Source organism: Lactuca sativa, chromosome 1, assembly GCF_002870075.4.
Source record: "Lactuca sativa cultivar Salinas chromosome 1, Lsat_Salinas_v11, whole genome shotgun sequence".
Taxonomy (NCBI): domain Eukaryota; kingdom Viridiplantae; phylum Streptophyta; class Magnoliopsida; order Asterales; family Asteraceae; genus Lactuca; species Lactuca sativa.
In genome coordinates this window covers 15,751,515-15,772,330 of record NC_056623.2, presented here as the reverse complement: position 1 = coordinate 15,772,330, position 20,816 = coordinate 15,751,515, and the positions used below count along the sequence as shown (strand labels likewise).

General features: G+C 34.2%; 4 protein-coding genes across 5 annotated transcripts; 3 read left to right on the top strand and 1 right to left on the bottom strand.

The window, feature by feature from the left end:
- Positions 1 to 363: 363 nt before the first annotated feature.
- LOC111916750 (pentatricopeptide repeat-containing protein At1g74600, chloroplastic) lies at positions 364 to 3,297 on the top strand. Its single transcript, XM_023912407.3, has one exon. The coding sequence runs from the start codon at positions 430 to 432 to the stop codon at positions 3,115 to 3,117; it is 2,688 nt and encodes an 895-aa protein (XP_023768175.1). The 5' UTR covers positions 364 to 429; the 3' UTR covers positions 3,118 to 3,297.
- A 67-nt stretch (positions 3,298 to 3,364) lies between these two features.
- Positions 3,365 to 5,878, bottom strand: LOC111916751 (putative pentatricopeptide repeat-containing protein At1g74580). The gene has a single exon (XM_023912408.3). The coding sequence runs from the start codon at positions 5,640 to 5,642 to the stop codon at positions 3,372 to 3,374; it is 2,271 nt and encodes a 756-aa protein (XP_023768176.1). The 5' UTR covers positions 5,643 to 5,878; the 3' UTR covers positions 3,365 to 3,371.
- A 2,818-nt stretch (positions 5,879 to 8,696) lies between these two features.
- LOC111916752 (uncharacterized) lies at positions 8,697 to 13,294 on the top strand. 2 transcript variants are annotated; one of them, XR_006188171.2, is made up of 6 exons: positions 8,697 to 8,936; positions 9,635 to 10,270; positions 10,433 to 10,531; positions 10,749 to 11,045; positions 11,994 to 12,047; positions 12,802 to 13,294. XR_006188171.2 is itself a non-coding variant. In XM_042899194.2 (4 exons), the coding sequence occupies exons 1-4, from the start codon at positions 8,790 to 8,792 to the stop codon at positions 10,998 to 11,000; spliced, it is 1,134 nt and encodes a 377-aa protein (XP_042755128.1). In that variant the 5' UTR covers positions 8,698 to 8,789; the 3' UTR covers positions 11,001 to 11,159. The 2 variants fall into 2 exon arrangements, 1 of the variants encoding a protein (XP_042755128.1); XM_042899194.2 differs by lacking the exons at positions 11,994 to 12,047; positions 12,802 to 13,294 and having other exon boundaries at positions 8,698 to 8,936; positions 10,749 to 11,159.
- Positions 13,295 to 15,549: 2,255 nt separating this feature from the next.
- LOC111916753 (NAP1-related protein 1) lies at positions 15,550 to 18,713 on the top strand. Its single transcript, XM_023912411.3, has 10 exons — positions 15,550 to 15,899; positions 16,209 to 16,331; positions 16,412 to 16,462; positions 16,845 to 16,916; positions 17,257 to 17,370; positions 17,538 to 17,599; positions 17,693 to 17,753; positions 17,834 to 17,890; positions 18,007 to 18,042; positions 18,409 to 18,713. The coding sequence occupies exons 1-10, from the start codon at positions 15,771 to 15,773 to the stop codon at positions 18,475 to 18,477; spliced, it is 774 nt and encodes a 257-aa protein (XP_023768179.1). The 5' UTR covers positions 15,550 to 15,770; the 3' UTR covers positions 18,478 to 18,713.
- Positions 18,714 to 20,816: the final 2,103 nt, after the last annotated feature.

Here is a 20,816-nt window from a genome sequence, read left to right as displayed (position 1 = left end):
GACACGATGTCGTGTTTTTCTTAACTAACACGAAAACGAACGAAGTAAAACACAACAAACACGACACGACACGACAAATATAACATATACTAAAAACTAGTTTATTTAATGAATAATTTATCAAATATAACACGATAAACACGACAAACATGAAAACACGATAAAGAACTACTAAATCGTGTCAATTTCGTGTCGAATTTCGAACACGAACACGACACGACATAGCATCGTGTTTTTTATAGCTAACACGAACACGACACGAACACGAATTCAAATTTTAATTTCGTCCCAATTTCGTTTCGTACCGTGTATTTTTGTCATGTGATGTCATAAATTACCAAAAACAAACACTACCTTAGTGTTGCCTAACACATTTATTCGTAAGTCTTGGCGCTTGCGAGAATTTCCCGCGTAGCTGCTTTACCTGCCATGTTCCTTAATTCCAGAATACCCAAGAAAGCTCTCAGTAATCATCACATCAATTTAAAATTCTCAATTTACTCCACCAAATTTCTTTCCTCCCTTGTTTCTGCTCTACAGGTCCCATCAATTTTCCCCACAAAACCACACAACCAGCAAAATTTCCCTACTACGTTTGACCCTTATCAGTACCTCAATGAATCAGCGAAATCACGAGACTATACACTTGAAGAAACCAAAATCATACATACCCATTTCCTCAAAACCAACGCCTTCCATTCGAATCCCGAGTTTTCGAATTATTTATTGCGCTGTTATTATAAAGCTTCGGCCTTTGATCACGCACTCAAGGTGTTCGACGCAATTCCTCACCCAAACATTAATTCTTGGAATCTCATCATCTCGTGTCACAATGGAAACCTTAGGTATGCAGAATCTTGGGGAAGTTTCTGTAGGATGCATTCTTTGGGTTTTTACCCCAATGAATTTACATACGGGAGTGCTATTTCCGGTTGTATAGCTTCCAATTTTGTTAATTGTGGGAAACAACTTTACTCACTCGCATTAAAAGATGGTTTCTCTTTGGATGGTTATGTTCGGAGTGGGATGATAGATTTATTCCTAAAGAGTTGCAATTTCAATGATGCTTTAAGGGTTTTTTACGATGAATCTTGTGGGAATGTGGTTTGTTGGAATGCGATAATTTCCGGTGCCATTAAACACAATGAAGACCGTCTGGGTTTGAATCTTTTTCAGCAGATGTGTCGCGGACTTCCTTCTCCAAATAAATTCACATTTCCTTCTGTTTTCAGTGCTTGCGCTAAATGTCAACAACTTGACCTCGGCAGATTAGTTCACGGGTTGGTTATCAAATATGGTGATGGAGAAGACGTATTTGTGTCCACTGCTATAATCGACTTCTATTCTAAATGTGGCCAAGTAGATGAAGCTGTGAAGATATTTTCACGAATGTCTGTTCATAATGTGGTTTCGTGGACTGCTATCATCACAGGTTTTGTTCAAAAAGGTGAGTTTGAATCAGCCCTCCGGTTATTTAAAGAAATGCTATCTTTAAAGGTAGAAATAAACAATTACACTCTCACTAGTGTTCTTTCCGCTTGTGTAAACCCAATATTATTGTTCCAAATCCATTGTTGGATTTGTAAAACCGGGTTCTATTCCGATCCAACCGTGAAGAATTCTTTGATAAATTCATACTCAAGAACAGGAGCAGTAGAATCATCCCAACAGATATTCAAAGACTCAAAAGATTCAATGAATCCAAGTACATGGGCAGCAATGATAACTTGCTTTTCTCAAAATGGAAGATTAGAAAAAACATTTAGTTTATTGAAAAGAATGTTTCGAGAAGGTTTAAAACCCGATAAATCTTGTATACCGAGTGTATTGAGTATCACAGATCGATTACAATTAGGTGAACAGATTCATTGCTATACGCATAAAACCGGGATTTTTAATAACCCTTTAGTGGGTTGTTCTCTCTTCACCATGTACTCGAAATGCGATTGCTTAAAAGAATCCTACAAGATTTTCCGGGAAATTCCCGAGAAAGACGAAGTCTCTTGGGCATCAATGATTGCGGGATTTACAGAACATGGGTTTGCATATAAAGCTATTGAGTTATTTCAAGAAATGCTTGTTAATCATATCGTATTAGATGAAAAGACTTTAACACCCGTCCTTGCAGCCTGTGCGTCTCTTCAATCTTTAAAATCCGGCAAGGAAATCCACGGATTCTTTTTCCGGCGACTCATCTTTGCCGGAAGTCCGATAGTTCATATGTACTCGAAATGTGGCGATTTGAAATCGGCTAAATTGGTGTTCAACATGATGCCTTTTAAAGACCCGGTATCGTGTTCTTCTTTAGTTTCGAGCTATGCACAAAACGGGCAAATCGAAGATGCATTTCATCTTTTCCGTGAGTTAATCGTGTCCGATTTCGAGGTCGATTCGTTCACAATCTCCTCCATTTTACGATCCGTAAACGGGCCCGAAACCGGGATCCAGTTACACGGACGGATTGTAAAACTCGGGCTTGAATCCGATACATCAATCGGGAGTTCATTGGTCACGATGTACTCAAAATTCGGGAATCTTGAAGATTGTTGTAAGTCATTTGAACAGATTGATAACCCAGATGTGATCACGTGGACCGCAATGATCAACGGGTATGCTCAAAATGGAGACGGGTTAGCCGCGTTGAAAGTGTATGAACTCATGGTCGAGTCAGGGTTCAAACCGGATTCAGTGACTTTTGTGGGTGTGTTAAGTGCGTGTAGCCATGGTGGTTTGGTGGAAGAGGGGTATTGTTATTTGGAATCGATGGTTAAAGATTATGGGATTGAACCGGGTTTGAGGCATTATGCATGTATGGTGGATGTTTTGGGCCGGGCTGGGAGATTGGAAGAAGCGGTTGGGTTTATTGGGAAGATGCCGGTTGAACCGGATGGGTTAGTGTGGGGTACATTGCTTGCTGCATGTAAAGTGCATGGGGATGTTGAGATTGGGAGAATGGCGGCTGAGAAGTTTATTGAGTTGGCGCCCTTGTCAGATGGAGGGTATGTGGGGTTATCCAATATTTTGGCTGAATTGGGGAATTGGGAAGAAGTTTTAAAGATTAGAAATGAGATGAAAGGGACTGGGATAAAGAAACAGCCAGGATGGAGTTATGTATGAGACTTAGGATTGTGTCTTTTTTTGGGTCTATCATATTAGAGGCTAGATGTAACTCAGTCAGATTCAAACTGTTTGATATCATAGTAGAAGTCTCGGTCCTAACTCTTCTAATTGTCCCTTACTTGGTTAGATTCAGGGCAGGCTAAGTTTGACTCAGTTAGATCGTGATTCAATCAACAACTATCAAAGACGCCATACATATAAAAAACTAATTGCAAAATAATTGAACTAAAGTTAAAAAAAACACTTGTGGATTACTGATTCAATGTTTTATTAATTGAAAGTTTTTTCTTTGAAAGTTTTTTATCTCTTACACCATCATACAAAAGTTCATATGCATAATAAGTAATATGACTCTTCCTTAACAAATCTTCCACAACAATCTTCGGAGCTGCAATCACCTTTTTATCTGCTTCAAATATGGTGTTTACAGTCTCAGGGACTACTTCCTTCTGCACCATCAGGTAGACGACACCTACTGCTTCACGCACTCTATGCTTCACACAAAGACAATTTATCACCTGCCCAAATGTAGCAACCGATGGTATGAACCCATGGTCAATCTCATCAAGAAGAAACTTGTAGCCATGGTCAACGTCTCCTATTCTGCAAAACCCATCAATCATGCAACGAAAAGTGAAGTTATCTGGTTCAGGCATTTCATCAAACAGCTTCTGTGCGTCATCCATCTTCATCTTCTCACTGAAAGCTTTTATCATGATATTGAATATGGGAGTTGTGTGGGAGAGATTACATTGACGGAAGAGCTCATAGGCTTGTTCAAGATCCCCATTCTCACAAAACCCGCTAATCAATGTGCCATAGCTAACTTCATCCGGATTTACTCCAGTTTTCTCCATTTCCTGAAAAGCTTCCATGGCTTTATCTAGTTTTCTAGCTTTACAAAGGCTTTCGATCAATGTGTTGTAAGAAATTACATCAGGAACAAACCCATTGTTTTTCATTTCTTGAAAAGTTCCAATTACGTCTTCAGATTTCATATTCTTGCAAAGGCCATTTAACAGAGTGTTGTACGTGATAGCATCAGGTGTCACATGATTCCACATTTTATCCACCATTTCAATGGCAATACTCATCTTCGACTGCTTACAATAACCATCAATCAAAGTGTTAAACGTGTATATATCAGGAATAAAACCTTTTCCCAAAGCATCATTCATGAATCTATCAGCATCCAATACACAACCCATCTTGCAAAGCCCATCAATCAACAAATTATAACTCCATGTATCAGGATAACACCCGTTTTTTGGCATTTCATCCATTAACTCCAATGCCTGCAAAATTAGACCTTGTTTAGCCAAACCTTTAATCAATGTGTTGTACATAATAGTAATTGGTTTCACACCCTTTCTCAAACAATCTCTAAAAACAACCATGGCTCGATCCACATCACCATCTTGGCAATATCCATAGATTAAAGAGGTATAAGTAAACTTATCAGGCTTAAACCCCATAAAAACTGCATCTTTAAGAATCTTGGAAGCACTTTCCACCATGCCCAGTTTGCAGTACCCATCGATTATGGTGTTGTATGTGAAATCATCTGGCTCAAGACCCTTGTTTACCATCATTTGTAAGTAACTCTCAGCTTCCATAACTTTCGAGTTTTTGCATAAACCCCATATGAGTGTGTTGAATGTGACAACATCGGGTGTTAAATTTTGTTTACTGGCAGAATCCAGCATTCTGGCAGCCTGGGTGAGCTTTTTGGATTTGCATAGACCTTGAATGAAGACATTGAATGTGAAGACATTTGGAGATATGCCTCTCTTTAGTACCTTGTTGAAAAGTCTCTCACTCTCTTGAACATTCCCTTTCTTGCAAAGTATGTGTATAAGCTTGTTAAAAGTGACAACATCAGGAAAGATGCTTCTCATGAGCATTTCATCGAACAGTTGGTATGCGTCGGATTGATTGTTTTCTTCATAGAATCCACCTACCACTGTACAATAGGTAACTGCGTTGAACTCACACCCTGACGCAGGCATGTTCTTGAGAAGCCTAAGAGCAGCTAAAGACCTTCTTGTCCTACAAAACGCTTTGATTCTAATCGTAAAAGTATATACATCAGGAACAACTCCTTTATCTTTCATTCTCATATAAACTTTATGGGCTTGATCAAAATACCCGTACTCAACTAATATATTCATAATTGCGTTATACGAATGAACACCTGGTTCGCAGTTATAGAAATCCATTCTTTCAAATACATTTACAGCTTCTTGAACCTTTCCCTTCCTGCCATAACTTTTCATGGCGAATACATAAGCTCCTTCTAATAAATAATTATCAATATCCGACCTCATTTCTGTAAACACATGTTCCATTGCTTCAAACTCACCATGATAACCGAGGTTTTCAATCATACACTTGTAAGTTATCAGATTATGCTTAAACCCATCTTCATTCTTCGCAGAATTGAACATTTCTAGCGCCCTTAGTGGATCCTTTTGGTATTTCACAACAGCAGCTACATGTTTCGTAAGTAAATTGCGCCTCATTACATATCATTGATCGTAGTGAAAAATGGAATTTGGATCGAGTAATCAACCTAAAGTGGGTGCAGAATCGTTATGTCAACTCTTGGTCCCCGAGTCAAAGTAAGTTCAAGAACTTGTGATTGAAAAAAAAGTGAATCACCCACTCACATAAATTGTGAAATTACGGGGACACTCCCATTCATAATTAGACAAAACAATTGGGATACATATAAAATTACCTTAAAGATACTCATTCTAAAGAATCCCGACGTCATTTACATCCTTTCATACACATATAATGATAACTAGTTGTGTGAAACCGTATATTATATGAGTTAATTAAAACATAATGATAAATATGAGCGATTAAATGAGAAGTTTATTCGAATTAGAAATATGAAATATATGAAAATTCTGAAAAAAAAAAAACATGCAAAAAATAAATTAATTAAAATTATGTGTTTAATTGTTAGACTCATGTACTAAACGAGTTATTATAATAAAATGTTAAATACAAAGGTTTAATTAAAGTGTAAATTTATTTGAAATTGAAATCGAAATTTTAAATTTCAAATTTGAAATTAATAGTTATTATAGTAGCTTTAATTTATGGAAACTAAATTAATGATATAATGGAAATGAATAATGAACTAATTGACAAGTGGAGAATAAATATATTTCAAAATTATGACAAAATGATATGCGACCAATTAAATGAGAGAATGACAAGTGGCAATAACATTTTCATTTATTAGGGTAGATGTTTTTATTTTTTTAGACAAAATTACTTTAATTGTTGGGTAGAAGGGAGTGGACTTGATGTTAGCTGAGTTGGCTCGACAATATCATCCCCTAAGCTCAGCATGCCGAGCTCAACATCCCAACTTAAAAGCCACTCATCGAGTCTCTTTCCTCCTTTTCTTATCCCACTATGCTTCTCCCTCTATTTTCCCCACTCTCTTGTCATAGCAGTGGCCTCAACACTTCTCCCATCAAATGAGGTGGATGTTTGTTTGGCTGAGGTGGAGCTTGGTGAGCTCAAAATCAATACCTTTGGCCTTAGTGTGGTTGTCAAAACGATCCCATATTTGGTCTTTATACATAAATATATCTTGCATAAATGATTATTAAGTACAAATAGGCTTTTGGTCAATCGTTATGGTGAAATGTTCTCTCTCTAAGCTTGAGGGAGTGGTGTCATATTTATCATCATGTCACCTTAATTTTTTGGCATCCACCTCACATAATATTTTTGCCACATAATATGCATGTCATGCCATTTAGATAGGTTGTTAAACATTGTGCATGACTTGGAGAATAATAAACAGATTTTTGCATGTGTGTTTGTACATCGTGCATAAAAATACATCATGTGAACTTTATCTCTCCTCTCAATATCTCTCTTCAGCAGTAGCGTATCGTTTGAGCTTAGCCAACTTGGCATACCAACCACCGCGGGGAGGGGGGGGGTATGTCAAGTTTGCCACCCCTTTGCCAAACACTATGTCGAGCAATTTCCACAAATCTGAGAGGTCAAGGGTTCAACTCTTATTTAGGACATATGTGGATTTAAGGAGTATTTTATGAATATGTTAGAGAATGTGTTATCATTCCAAAAATAAAATGATTATTAACTTTGAAAACTCTTGTGAGAATGGTCCTTATTGCTAACACTCTTAAAAACAATTGTTAACTTTTTATGAAATGTCCAAATTACCTTTTTTATATATTTTTTCCTTTTTTGTAAATAGTTAATAATTAAAGAAAACGGGCCCCAGCCCTCTCCCTCGATATGTATCTCTCTTCGTACCTCCATCATTCTGAAAGAAAAGAAGAGAAGAGAAAAAAAAGTCACGAGAGAAAAGAAGAGAAATGAAAGGAAAACAAAATTTTCTTTTGTGTTCCCAAGTTGGAGAGAAATGGAAGGAAAATAAATCATTTTGTTATTTCTTTCCAAATCTTCCCAAATTGGAAGGAAAGTTAGGAAGGGAAAGTGATCCTTCCATTTCCCTCCACTTCTCTCCTTTAATGAAACTCGGGAACACCAATTTCTTTTATTTTCTTCTCATTTCCATCTATTTCCTTTCCTTTCTCTCATTAAGTTGAACTCGGGAATAAGGTGTAAAAGAAAGTAAAAAGGATAATTTGGATATTTCTTAAAAACTTGACTCGTTATTTTTATCAATGTTAACTATAAAGACTATTTTTAGAAAGAGTTTTAAAACTTAACTGCCATTTATAGGGGTGTTCGTTTGGATGGATCGGTTTGATCCGATCTAATCAAGTAAATCCAAATTGATTTCGGTTTTCAAAATATGGATCTGAATTGTCTAAACTAAATTCAAATCCGATCCGATCCGATCCAATTACAATTCGGTTGGATCGGTTTTTATAATTCGGTTTTCAAAAACCAAAACATTTTAAAACGACATATAATTATAATACTATCCAATTTTACATAAGAAGCAAAAACAAATAATTTATTTGTGATTTGAAATTTATAAACAACTAATAAGAAGATATATTATAGTTAAATATTTTATAGATACAAAACTTTTTAGAGAAATGCATATTAATGTTATTTTTATCGGGTGAAGCGTTTTGAACATATTTGAAAAAATAAATTACAAAATTAATAAATAATTATAGATATATATTTTAAATAGATATATAATAAATGTTTATTCGGTTTTTTTGGACTATTCGGTTCTTATTTTATAAACCAAAACCAATCCGAAATTCAAAATAATAATTCGGTTTTGTTGAAAACCAATCAAAAAATCCGAATATCCGAACCAAATAGTCAAATCCAAATTGTCCAATTGGATAATTCAGGTTTATCCGAATAATGAACAGTCCTAACACATTGACCGTTTATGTTTTTTTTTTCTTTGATTAATGATTATATGTTATTTTGGGTCGAAAAACAATACAATTATGTTTTGCATATGTAACCAACTAATCAAGCACGATTGAATTTGATCAATTTCGAAAATGGAGGATCAAATCCGTTAATATGACAAAGTAAGTGGACTTATTTGCATGAACCCTAAAATTGTGCTTAGGAGTTAGGCTTGTAGGCGTAGCAACTCCTCTTTTGGTTCAATTGCCTCACATCTCTCTCGATCAGCAGCAAGACCACCGGAGACTCTGTACGGTGTAGAGAGAATGGAGACGGCAGGACAGTGGTTGGAGAAGGCGTTACTAGATCTTTGTCGGAAGACAGACGGTTTGGAATTAGATGGAGATCTCATCTCAGGGCTAGTCTCCTACTGTGACCTTGCTCCTCCTGTTGACGCTAAGGAGTACCTCGATGTAATTGCTCATATTCCATATCACTACTTATTCTAGTTTATCTTCCTTACGAATTTAATTCATCATTATGCTATTTATTATAGACTTTCATCTTTTGGTTTAGTTAACTAGTAGGGTTTTGCATATCGTTTTGCTGAATCAATTGATGCAAAAGGCAACTTGATGGTTGAGTTTATTTGAGGCAATCCGTTGGAGTTTATCGAGTTTATGCATTGCTGTGAGTCAAAACGCTATATTGATCATATGAAAATCAAGTTAATTGGCTCAATATGGGAATATTGTAGATGTTTACTGACAATCTAATAATATTGTTAGATCGTCTTGTTGATTGTGAGAATACACAGTAGCATAGCTACAGTGCGGAATTTACCCTAAGTATGCTTAGAATTTTGATAGATATGCATTGGGCATTATCTTTCATTTGATTTCTAGAGTAACAAAAGTAGAATGTTAGATCAGTGTTTAGCTTTTGAAAATTCCAACATGAAATGCATCTTGCTCTCTATAAGCACACCTATGTGTTTTCACTATATTACCATATTCATTTTGCAAGAGCCATTTATATGAGGTTAAACAAAGATATGTTATGGCTCATCAGTTTACTAGATGTAGGGAGAAAGTGTTAGGAATCAAATGTAATTGCACAAAACTTTTAACACATTTTGTTGTTTTCTTCTTGTTGTGATATACATATACAGAATATAGTTGGTGAGGAAGCTGGTCGACCCGTGATTAATGAATACCTGAAACGAAGAGGTTATATAGAGACCACCACCCCGCCAGATCATCCAACCACCCAATTCCGTGAGTATGTCAAACCACCATCAAAAGAAACCGTAGTCATGTCTAAAAAACCAGTAAAACCTCCAAAAGAAACTCCACCCTCCACTTCGAAGAATGTCACAGCTCAGATCACACAACCACAAAACCAACAAACGGGAAGTCAAAGCAAGTCAAAGAAGAAAAAAACCGGAAAAGTCATATCTCTTGCTGAAGCTTCTAAGGGTTCGATCATCTTTCAGCAGGGGAAACCATGCTCATGTCAAGCCCGTAGACACAGATTGGTTAGTAATTGTTTGTCTTGTGGGAAGATTGTGTGTGAACAGGAAGGAGAGGGACCTTGTAGTTTTTGTGGGGCCCTTGTTTTAAGAGAAGGAAGCACGTATGCTGGCTTAGAGGAAGAAACCGTTCCCTTATCGGATGCTGAGGTGGCAGCTGAAGCTTATGCGAAAAGACTTGTTGATTATGACCGCAACGCTGCTGCTCGTACAACAGTTATAGATGATCAGAGTGATTACTATGAGATTGAAGGAAATAGTTGGCTGTCAATGGAGGTATCATGCTAGGTCACATTTGTCAGATCAAACATGACATAATAGGTTGTACTGTGTTTGTTGTGCATTGAAGACATTACAACCTATCATGTCATGTCATGTCAAGATTTCTTTGATATCTGATATGTGGTTGTCTAAACTTTTAACTCTTGTTGGACACAGGAAAAGGAGCTTTTGAGGAAGAAAAAAGAGGAGATAGAGGAAGCTGAACGAGTTAATCGCAGCAAGGTTGTCATATCGTTCGACTTAGTTGGGCGTAAGGTAACTTCTTTACCTTTGTTATTGCTTTTTTGCATTGCCCTTCTTTCCTTTAATATCTTATTAATGTAAAATTATAAAACTGAAGTGTTTTCCATCGAGTCCTAACATTTTGCACGACATAAGAAAGTAGACCATTCCTAAATTACGACTCTATTCATTAATATATAAATTAACATTGTAGGTTCAATATTGTTAACGTTTTGGAATTTCATTGTAGGTTCTTCTGAATGAAGACGAAGCGTCTGAACAGTTTCAGAAGAGTATCATGCTACAGCCTGTTAATGAACGAGAAGTGAACCGCATCAAGCCCAATCCGACCCTTGAAATACAACCGGTTTTTATCGACCCGGGCCACAGAAAGAAAAAGCCCGAGGTGAAGACCAAGAACAGTCATGTGAAAAAAGGTGTATCTACTGGCTTGTGCTTGGAAATTAGTGGGAGAGTGCAACATGATACTAGTGACAACTGACACACCATTACCATTTGGTGGATATTAGCAACTTTTAAGATGGAGGTAAAAATCTGATGTCTATAAACACTTATGCAATTTTAAGAAGAGAATATTTTTGACAAACTAAGATGGGGGTGTTAGTGTTACATATAATATTCATCATATCTTTTAATCTAATTGGCGATTTTTTTTAATGAAAAACTAAATCTCTTTAATACCAATTCAACAAAAAAAGTTATTAAATAAATATGTATGTGCTGAATTGGTCTCATTTTGCGCCACTAGTTTTTTTTTTCTTAGAACTTTATACATCTCTGTCTTTGAGCATAGCCTAAACCCCACTTGTTACTCAAATGTTTGATGACGATAAAGTTACTAACAAATACTAAACTATCGTGTTAAGTATATTTTGCAAATGTCATATCAACAAAATACATCATCCCTACGCAAGCGATACTTGATATATTTTGCAAATAGTTAACCATTTTTAGTGTTTATTGCTTTTAAGGCTATCACACTTGTCACGGTCTAAGTAGACGTCACGTTAACTTTGCTACATTCCTTGCAATTTTTGTCATTTTATGGCATAGGTTGCCACACTTGCTATGATATCTTTTTAAAATTAATTAATTTAAAAAAACTAAAAATTTCAAATATACTATTTTTTTTAAACTAAAGTTCCATTAACTTCAAAAAAAAAAGCACACACTTACATTTGAAAAACAAAACACATTTGAAATTAAAATAATACACACTTAAATTTAGAAAACATAACTGACAAGGAAAAAAAACTTAAATTAAAAGACGACTAGTTTAATTTGAGCAAAATTTGGGGAGTGTCTCACAATTTGCCAAAACTCTACAAGCTGAAAATGTTTGTTAACTTCAACATGGTAAGCTTCAAGAGCATTCGCTAGCAAAGTATTTTTATTTTTTCATCATTTTCGGCTTCATGCATCATCCTATGAAACACATTGTTAAAATGAGTTGCATTTGCATGTCTCCATTTAGAGAAGAGTTGATCTTTACTTCGAGGAACATGGGCTGAACATGGGCTTGTCTGAGGTATGTTTCCGCGACTCTCCCCCAAAAATTACGCGCATTGTCGTTAATGTGGATTGGATCTTCTGTTACATCAATGTATGCACGAGCGAGTAACATATTTTCTTTAGAAGACCAAACACGAACCATTTTTAGTGATGACATTTAAAAGAAGATGACAAATAAGAAAGTTAAAAGAATTGAATTAAGAAGATTTGAATGAATGAAAAATGAATAAGGATGATGGTATTTATAGTTGAAGATGGAAGGTTTAAAATTTGAAATTTTTGAAAGAAAAAAAAAAAAAGGAACGGTTACATTTTTGAAAAAAAATGTATTTTTTTTATAAAAGGAATGTGAGTTAACGGGTAAAAAAAATCCTCTCTCTCATTGGCGAGTTTCCAGCGAGTAACCGAGCCGAGCTCGGCATGCCGAGACCTCGGCCGGTGTTTCGCCGAGAATGCCGAATAAGATGTCGAAGCTTCTTTGTGTGGCCTAATTAATATACTTTTTGAATGAATAATGATTTACTATTTTTAACACTATTCCCTCGAAAAACTATGAAAGTAGTTTAGTTATTGGGATATCGACATTTGACCATACAAGCGAATCAAGTCTCACATAATAACCACCATTTTTGAAAACAACTACTTTTGACCACGAGTTTGTTTTTCGAAATCAGATTTTTGACATAAAATGATAAAAATGTTTGGAATTAGATTTTGCGACGTTGACTACCATCCTAAGTTTTTTTTATTTATTTATGGTTTAACGACAGAAAACATTGGGTTATTACTTGGTGGTTTGAGATTGCAAACCCTTGTATTAATTGGGAAATGGCCTTGTGGTGGTGATAACAGACAAAAAAGCGACACATCATGTAAATTAAATTGGTTATCAAGTCTTTTATAGGGGGGGGGGGTGATGGTGGTTTGGACATGGGGAGTTCGACCAAAATGAAGGTGAGGGTTTAGTGCTTGGTTATCAAACTCTCAAAATCTGCCTTTAGTTGATCTTTTCTTCAGATTTGTTGGTTCACGCAACAACATCATGTTTTGGTTGAATGATTTGGAGACACCATTAGCTTGATCATTCCTTAGGCTATTTGTTTTGGAAACAAAACCTTCTGACCTTAATTACAAGACGTTGCAACGCTCAAAGAGCTCTGTATCGCATGCACAGTCTGTCGATTGATCAATGTAAATAAGGGTGATCGAGTTTTGCTTTTCATCCATAACCTGATCGACATTATGACATGACGGTAAATCAAGTATGTTAGTCCTTTCAATATACAAGTTGCTCGTAGGTTTGTTTTTTGTGCATAGGTCTTTTCTTGGTTTCAGTCCGATCACATTTTTTTTCTTTTACGATAAGAGGTTGTTTGGTATGGTCTGAATTTTTAAAATGTTTGAACTTTTAAGAGGCTCTGAATAATATGTAAGAGGTCGGAGAGGATAGTGAGAAGTAAAATGGAGATTGATGTGTGAAATGGAAAGAAAACATGGAAAAATATTTGTTGAAAAATTAGGATAGTTGGAACACGTTCTTCTTTTTTTGTTTATTTATTTATTTATTCACATACAACTATTTCTTTTAAAAATTAAGAGACTCATGGACATTTAAAAGACAAAAAATTAAGAGGCTATCAAATACTTTAAATCTAAAAAATTAAGAGTTTGTCTTTTATTTGATTTTTCAAAAAGTTAGGTTTGGAATGAGTTTGGGTTTAAACCCGAAACCGATCTAGTAAAACTGAGAAACCGGACCCACTAATTTTGGGTTGGGTTCTAGTTTTTTAAAAACCGACAATTCGGTTTTGGGTTCAGTTTTACCTCAAAACAGATCCAACCAGGCCCATGCTCACCCCATGTATTTTCCAACACTATTAACAATAAGTTATTATTTTCAAACTAAACCGTTATTTTGAAATATTCCATGCATTTTCGAATATCAATCAAACATAATACTTTTGAATATATTGACATTTTTGAAAATATTCTTTATTTTTCCAAACTACTTTACATATGAAGCAGCTTGAAAATATAAAAACTTTTAATTTTTGAAAATTATGGTCAAATGATAATATCATTTAAAAGAATGTTTAGTATGTGATTTGCATTTACTTCAGCTACGTCTAGTCATTGACAACTTGTTCTTATGTTGTTATTAGGAGAAAAATGGGAAAGAAATGAAAGGATCGAGATGGAGAACGGTCTTTTTATCCTTTTTTTTTTTTCTTTAATCGCACCTTGAAGTCAAAACCTAAACAAAAATAAAAATCTCATTTGACACTAAAATATAGTCATTTTATATTTGACATTTATTGTTTTTTTAATTATAACTTACAAATATACATAAAAACTAGGGTTGAGGGCGGTGCGGTTCGGTACGGTTATTAGCCAAAACCTCACCAATAACCGCAAATGCGGTTAATCTATTTTCAAAACTGCTTGGTGCGGTTATTTTTGCGGTGTGATTAAGCGGTTATTTTTGCGGTGCGATTTTGTTTTTTTGCGTTTCAGTTATTTTTGGTGTGGTTATTTTGTATGGTTTTTACTGCACTTTGGAGTTTAAACAGTTTTAAGAGTTTAAAGATATTACATGTAATCATAAAAAACCATAAGGTATAAGACAATTAGCTTAAACTACAAACAACTAATATCATAAAAACTTTAAATCACTAGTAATTAACAAAAAATACATTAAAACTGTCAAATTTCATCACTTTCCAAAGTTAAATATAAAAAAACAACCACTAACCGCAAATGCGGTTAATCCATTTTCAAAACTGTTTGGTGCGGTTATTTTTGCGGTGCGATTAGACAATTATTTTTGCAGTGGGGTTTTGTTTTTTTGTGTTTCGGTTATTAACCGCATGGATTTGGTGTGGTTATTTTGTGTGGTTTTACTGTACTTTGGAGTTTAAACAGTTTTAAGGGTTTAAAGATATTACTTGTAATCATAAAAAAACCATAAGATATAAGACAATTAGCTTAAATTACAAACAACTAATATCATAAAAACGTTAAATTACTAGTAATTAACAATAAATACATTAAAACTATCAAATTTCATTATTTTCCAAAATGAAACATAAAAAAACCAAACACTTTTGTTTTTTAGAATTTTATCATTCTTTCATTAATAAAATTTATCTTATTTTTAATATTTAATATATTAATAATTAATAAAAGAAAATTATATATAATATATGCGGTGCAGTTCAGTTTTTTATGGTTTTTGAAAACTAATAACCGCACCGCTCTGTAAATTTGCGGTTTTTGAAAAACAACAAACCTCATCATTGGTTTTTATTGCGGTTTATGTGATTAATTTTAATTGCGGTGCGGTTTTTGCCCACCTCTAGTTTCATTTAAAGACTATATTGTTTTCAATAAAAACAAAATAGCCTTTTTATTTTTAAGGGAAACAATAACGAGAAGATGGACAGAGATTCATGTTTTTCTATAATCTATAATTTTATATCAAAACATTCTTTAAGAAGATTAAAAAGTAACGGATAAGGGACCTAATTTCTCGCTACCAAGGACATTACACATATGATGGTATTGGGGAGCGCAGGTAGAGCCTCGTAGTAGGTGATTATAAACTCCCCAAAACCCTAACTCATCCGTTTTCACTTTTTCCTTAAACTCCCAAAAACCCTAAACGAAGCTCCTCCTCAACTCCTCCTTCAACAACACCATTTCTCTCGGACGAGAGCAAAGCTAATTCTCTGTTTCAAAAATGGTGGCTGACAAGGGTAAGAAACCCAAGATCGCAGAGAAAATCGTGGAAGAAAACGCCGAGCAAATCGATGGCGAACTTGTTCTATCTATCGAAAAGTTGCAGGAGGTCCAAGACGAACTTGAAAAGGTACTTCCTGTTATGTTCTAGTTCATCGATCTTCAATTTGGGTTTCAAAAAACCCAATTCATTTATCTTAAAAAGGTCCGGAAGTCATGATTCTTGTTTAATATTCTAAGAGCATTTATTACAAATTTGATAGTTTCAAACTTATTATCGTGTTTATGATGTGTTCTAGTTTGCGCTGTTAGTTGTCTTACTAAACTTATGCACATTCGATTAGATTAAGTCGAATATGGTGAACTGGGAATCGTTGTGTATTTTAGTGGGGTTGATCTGAATATAATTCATAGATTGTTGTTGTTTATCTGTATTCAGATCAATGAGGAGGCAAGTGATAAAGTATTGGAAGTGGAACAGAAATACAATGAAGTTCGGAAGCCAGTATATGATAAACGGAGTGAAATCATCAAATCAATTCCTGATTTTTGGCTGACTGCTGTGAGTGGTGTAGTTTGATGTATTACATTGAGTAGTGAACAGTTTTCATTACTCAAATCTAATATTGCTTGTTCATGCAGTTCTTGAGTCATCCTGTTCTTTCTGATCTTCTGTGTGAAGAAGACCAAAAGGTTGAACCCTTAACACAATTAAAGAATTAGGGTAGTGTTTGGTATGATGGAAAAGAGGAATGGAATGGTTCTTTCTGTTGCAATGACAAACGAGGGAATGGAACAGACCATTATTGAAGAAACATGATTCCTTTCATTTTGTTGATTTTTATTCTCTAGCCATTAATTTTCTTTTTCCATTCTCACTATACATGATCATGGAATGTAATAATTCATTTCATTATCTTGCTTACTCCATTACCTTGTACATTCCATTCCCCTGTCATTCCATCGAACCAAACAGACCCTATATGTATTAGACTCTGTAATCTGTTGACTTTTTCCGGTTGTACATGAATGCTAACTTGTTAAGTGATCATCTTGTTTCAATTTTTGCTTTTAGATCTTCAAGCATCTAACTTCTCTGGAGGTGGAAGATTGCAAAGATGTGAAGTTGGGCTACTCAATCTCATTTGTGAGTAATATATATTAATGTCCCTGTTATGACACAAATCGAGAGATGACAGAACAAATTGTATTGTATTTGACATGCATTGTATTGAGATTTGGATCAATGTCAATGGGACAAAAATAGAAACTATTTGTCCATCCAAAAAGACATAAATGCTCTTTTCAACTCCTTGTTTTTGCAATACAGCTAAAAAGCTTGTCCTGTTCTGTCCAGTTCATTCCTTGTAATGTAGACTCTTCCATCATATCCATGTCTTTGAGAAGAGACATTCAGTTGTATGTCTTATTTTTTCAGAGAGTTTCATACAAATAATAGTTATGGAATTTTATTTACTTTTTTTCAGAACTTCAGTCCCAATCCATACTTTGAAGACACAAAACTCACCAAGACGTTTACCTTTCTTGATGAGGGTACAACAAAGATCACAGCTACCTCCATAAAGTGGAAAGAGGGCATGGTATTATTTTTTTTTAACTTGTCTTATGTCTTGATTAATAATGATCATAAAATTATTAATCACAAAAGAAACACTTGCATATAGTTTAAAAAATTGTGTCATGTGATCAAAGTCCATTAAGTAAAAAAGTAAAAAAGAACATCTTAATATATTTTGTTTTTCTGAAGGGACTTCCTAATGGGGCTGCCCCTGAGAAGAAAGGAAACAAGCGGGCCCACGAGGAAGAGAGGTTATTGACTTTTTTTTTTATTATTTAATTCTTTATGGTGGATACACACTGTTTCTTGCCTAATTTTTGTATTTCTTGAATGTCTTGATGCAGCTTCTTTTCCTGGTTCAGTGGAACTCAACTGAAAGATGGAGAGGAAGAGATCCATGATGAAGTATTAATCTTTGTGTATTATAAATTGATCATTTTACATCTTTTAATCAATTTAATGTTACAATCATTTATATTTTACAGGTTGCTGAGATCATTAGGGAGGATTTGTGGACTAATCCCCTTACGTATTTCAATAATGTAAGATCCCTTGTTAGTCTTTGCTTATTTTGAGAATATAGATAATCAATGGACATTAAATGGGCATAGTTGACTTTTTTACTTATTGTTTGTTGCAAAAAATTTATTTGTTTTAGGATGCTGATGAAGAAGAGTTTGAAGGTGATGAAGAGGTAAAAGTTTGGTTTTTTTTTTTCATGATCAATTCTATGAAATTAACTGAATCACTAGCACCAAAATAACATTTGGTTAAAATCTTTATTAGAATTAAGCCCTTTTTTCTATTAAATGCTATCTGTATAAATGATGTTGTAAAATTACTGGAGAAAATGCTCTGATACAGTTGAGGAAATGGAAGGAAAAAACAAATTAGGGTAATTCTGTAAAAAGTTGTTAACTATCTCTATTAAGTTGTTTGTGTGTTAAGTAAAAAGGAGCACTTATAGTATAGATGAAGGTGTTGTTTGTTTTTGACTTAAAGCAAGAAGAATGACTTAATGGACTGTTGTTGATTAGAGTTGGTTTTGGTATTTTGACAGGAAAATGGGAGTGATGAGTCTGAAGATGAGGGTGAAGAAGAAGAAGAAGATGAGGGTGAGGATGAATGAGTTGGTGTAAAGTTTTCAAGTTTAGTGGTTAGATGCTTTAAGATATAACTGTGTGGACGTAAAGACAGATGATGTTTATCGGTTCATAGGTCTATAATTAGATGTCATGTTAATTGTGTGAAGTTTCTAAGGTTTAATTTTGAGCTTTAAATCGCTTGATGCTGATCTAATGATCCCACAACTTATACATTTAAGCTCATTAATGAAGTTAGACACTAGTATATATTTTGGAAGAATTACCCATTTAGCAGCGTATGTATGGTTTCTTTTACCAAATATAGCAGTTAACTTGCTATATTTGATATTGGATCACTTAGAAATGAATGTTTAATGAAAATCTTTGATATGTATTGCTTGTGTTGGTCCTTTAATCTTTAATGATATTGGTATTCATATATGATAAACAAAATAGCAAGTAGTTGCTAAAAGTACTACATATACTAGTTCATATTTTTTAATAACTAAAAGAAATGGATATAGCAGTTAGGGATGAGCATTTGACATGGTAGAATGGACCGGAAATAAATCGGCACCAGAACCAGGTTCTTTGGTTTTTGGCTCGGTTCAGGACGGGCTTGGTATGCAACATATCCTTAAAGAGCGTGCTTACTTGTATAACCGAACTAAAACAATTGGGGTGTTTGGTTTTTAGTTCTCCATTTCCCGCTAAATCGGTTTTCGGTTCTTGGTCCGATTGGTCTAGTTCTAGTTTGATGCTTATCCCTAATAGTAGTTATATGATAAATAACTCATGAGCTATAATGAATATTGAAAACAAGGGTTATTTACATATAATAGAGGAGCTAAAATGAAAATGGGATGGCATCTTGTTTCATCGGTTTCCTAAGTAACATCTGATAACGTGTTAAAGGGTTTGGGTGAGCTAAATGACATCGGTCGACATATTCAATATTACACCACTAACTCACTCTGTAAAACTCTCATTTGTACTCGTCTTTCTCGTTTCAAATGATTGGTTCATTACCAACTTCAAGCATTAGGGCATCGGCTCAAAGTATAAAAAATACGCAAGGCGTGAAGTGCTGTCGTACAGTTGAAACTGAGTTTTTGATTTCATGGACTAACTAGAACCCTAGAAGAAAGTTCAGGGGACTCTCAAAATTTAAGGTATATTTTAGCATCAAGATGATACATTGGGTAGGTATTTACTCCCTTTTGTCCTATTTTTTTTTTTTTTTGGGAAAATGACTTATCAAGGTAATTAATTTTTCGGTATGTTCACATATAGGTAACTATCTTTTTTTTGTATATATCTAGATAACAAACTTGTTGGAAGTGTTCACATATGACCTGCTATAGCAGGTTAAATCCTAGATGTGTACTTTCAACAAGTTCGTTACCTAGATGTGTACAAAATAAATAGTTACCCAAATATGAATAAAACGAAAAGTAAAAATAAATTACATGAATGGTCCCTGTGGTTTGGAGGAATTTGTGTTTTTGGTCCCTAACTTATTTTTTTAATTCGGATGGTCCTTACTGTTTATTTTTTTTGCGCGTTTGGTCCCTGCTTACCTAAAAAAAAGACTATTTTGCCCTTATTAATTTATTTTTTAATTAATTTTCTTATTTATGTATTTATTTTTTATATATTTAAAAAAAATTAATAGACCCCACATATCTGTATCTCCTCACCATAAACCTCGAACCATTTTTGAGAAATTTAATTCAGAAGATCCCGACTGTTTTTTTGTTGCGCGTGTGGTCCCTGTCTTACCTAAAAAGACCATTGTGCCCTTATTAATTTATTTTTTTTAATTAATTTTCTTATTTATGTATTTATTTTTGATTTATCTAAAAAAACTAGGTGTGAGCCCCATGTATTACATGGGTGTATGTAAAACAATTAAATATGTATAAACATTTGAGAAATTTGAATTTATAAGAAAAATGAGAAAAATATTGAATTACTAAAATTAAAGTGTTTGTTTTTTCTCTTTTAAATTTAAACAAATCATTTAGATAAAATAATCAAAGCAAATTAATGAGATTTTATTTTCAAAATTTGAAGTTATAAGGAAAGACCATTAATGAAATTGATATGCATTTATTATTAAATTTAAATACTATATGAAATTTAATAAAATAGAAAAACCACAAAATTACATATGGAATATAAATTAATTCAAAATAACCACAAAATGACATGTGGCAAAATGAATAAGAGTGTGACATGTGGCAAAAAAACCTTCATTTATTATAGTAGATTAACAGACTCCACATATCCGTATCTCCTCACTATAAACCTGAAACCACGTTTGAGAAATTTAATTTGGGTCTTACCGGTCACCATCCCATCTCTCATCCTCCCCAAATTT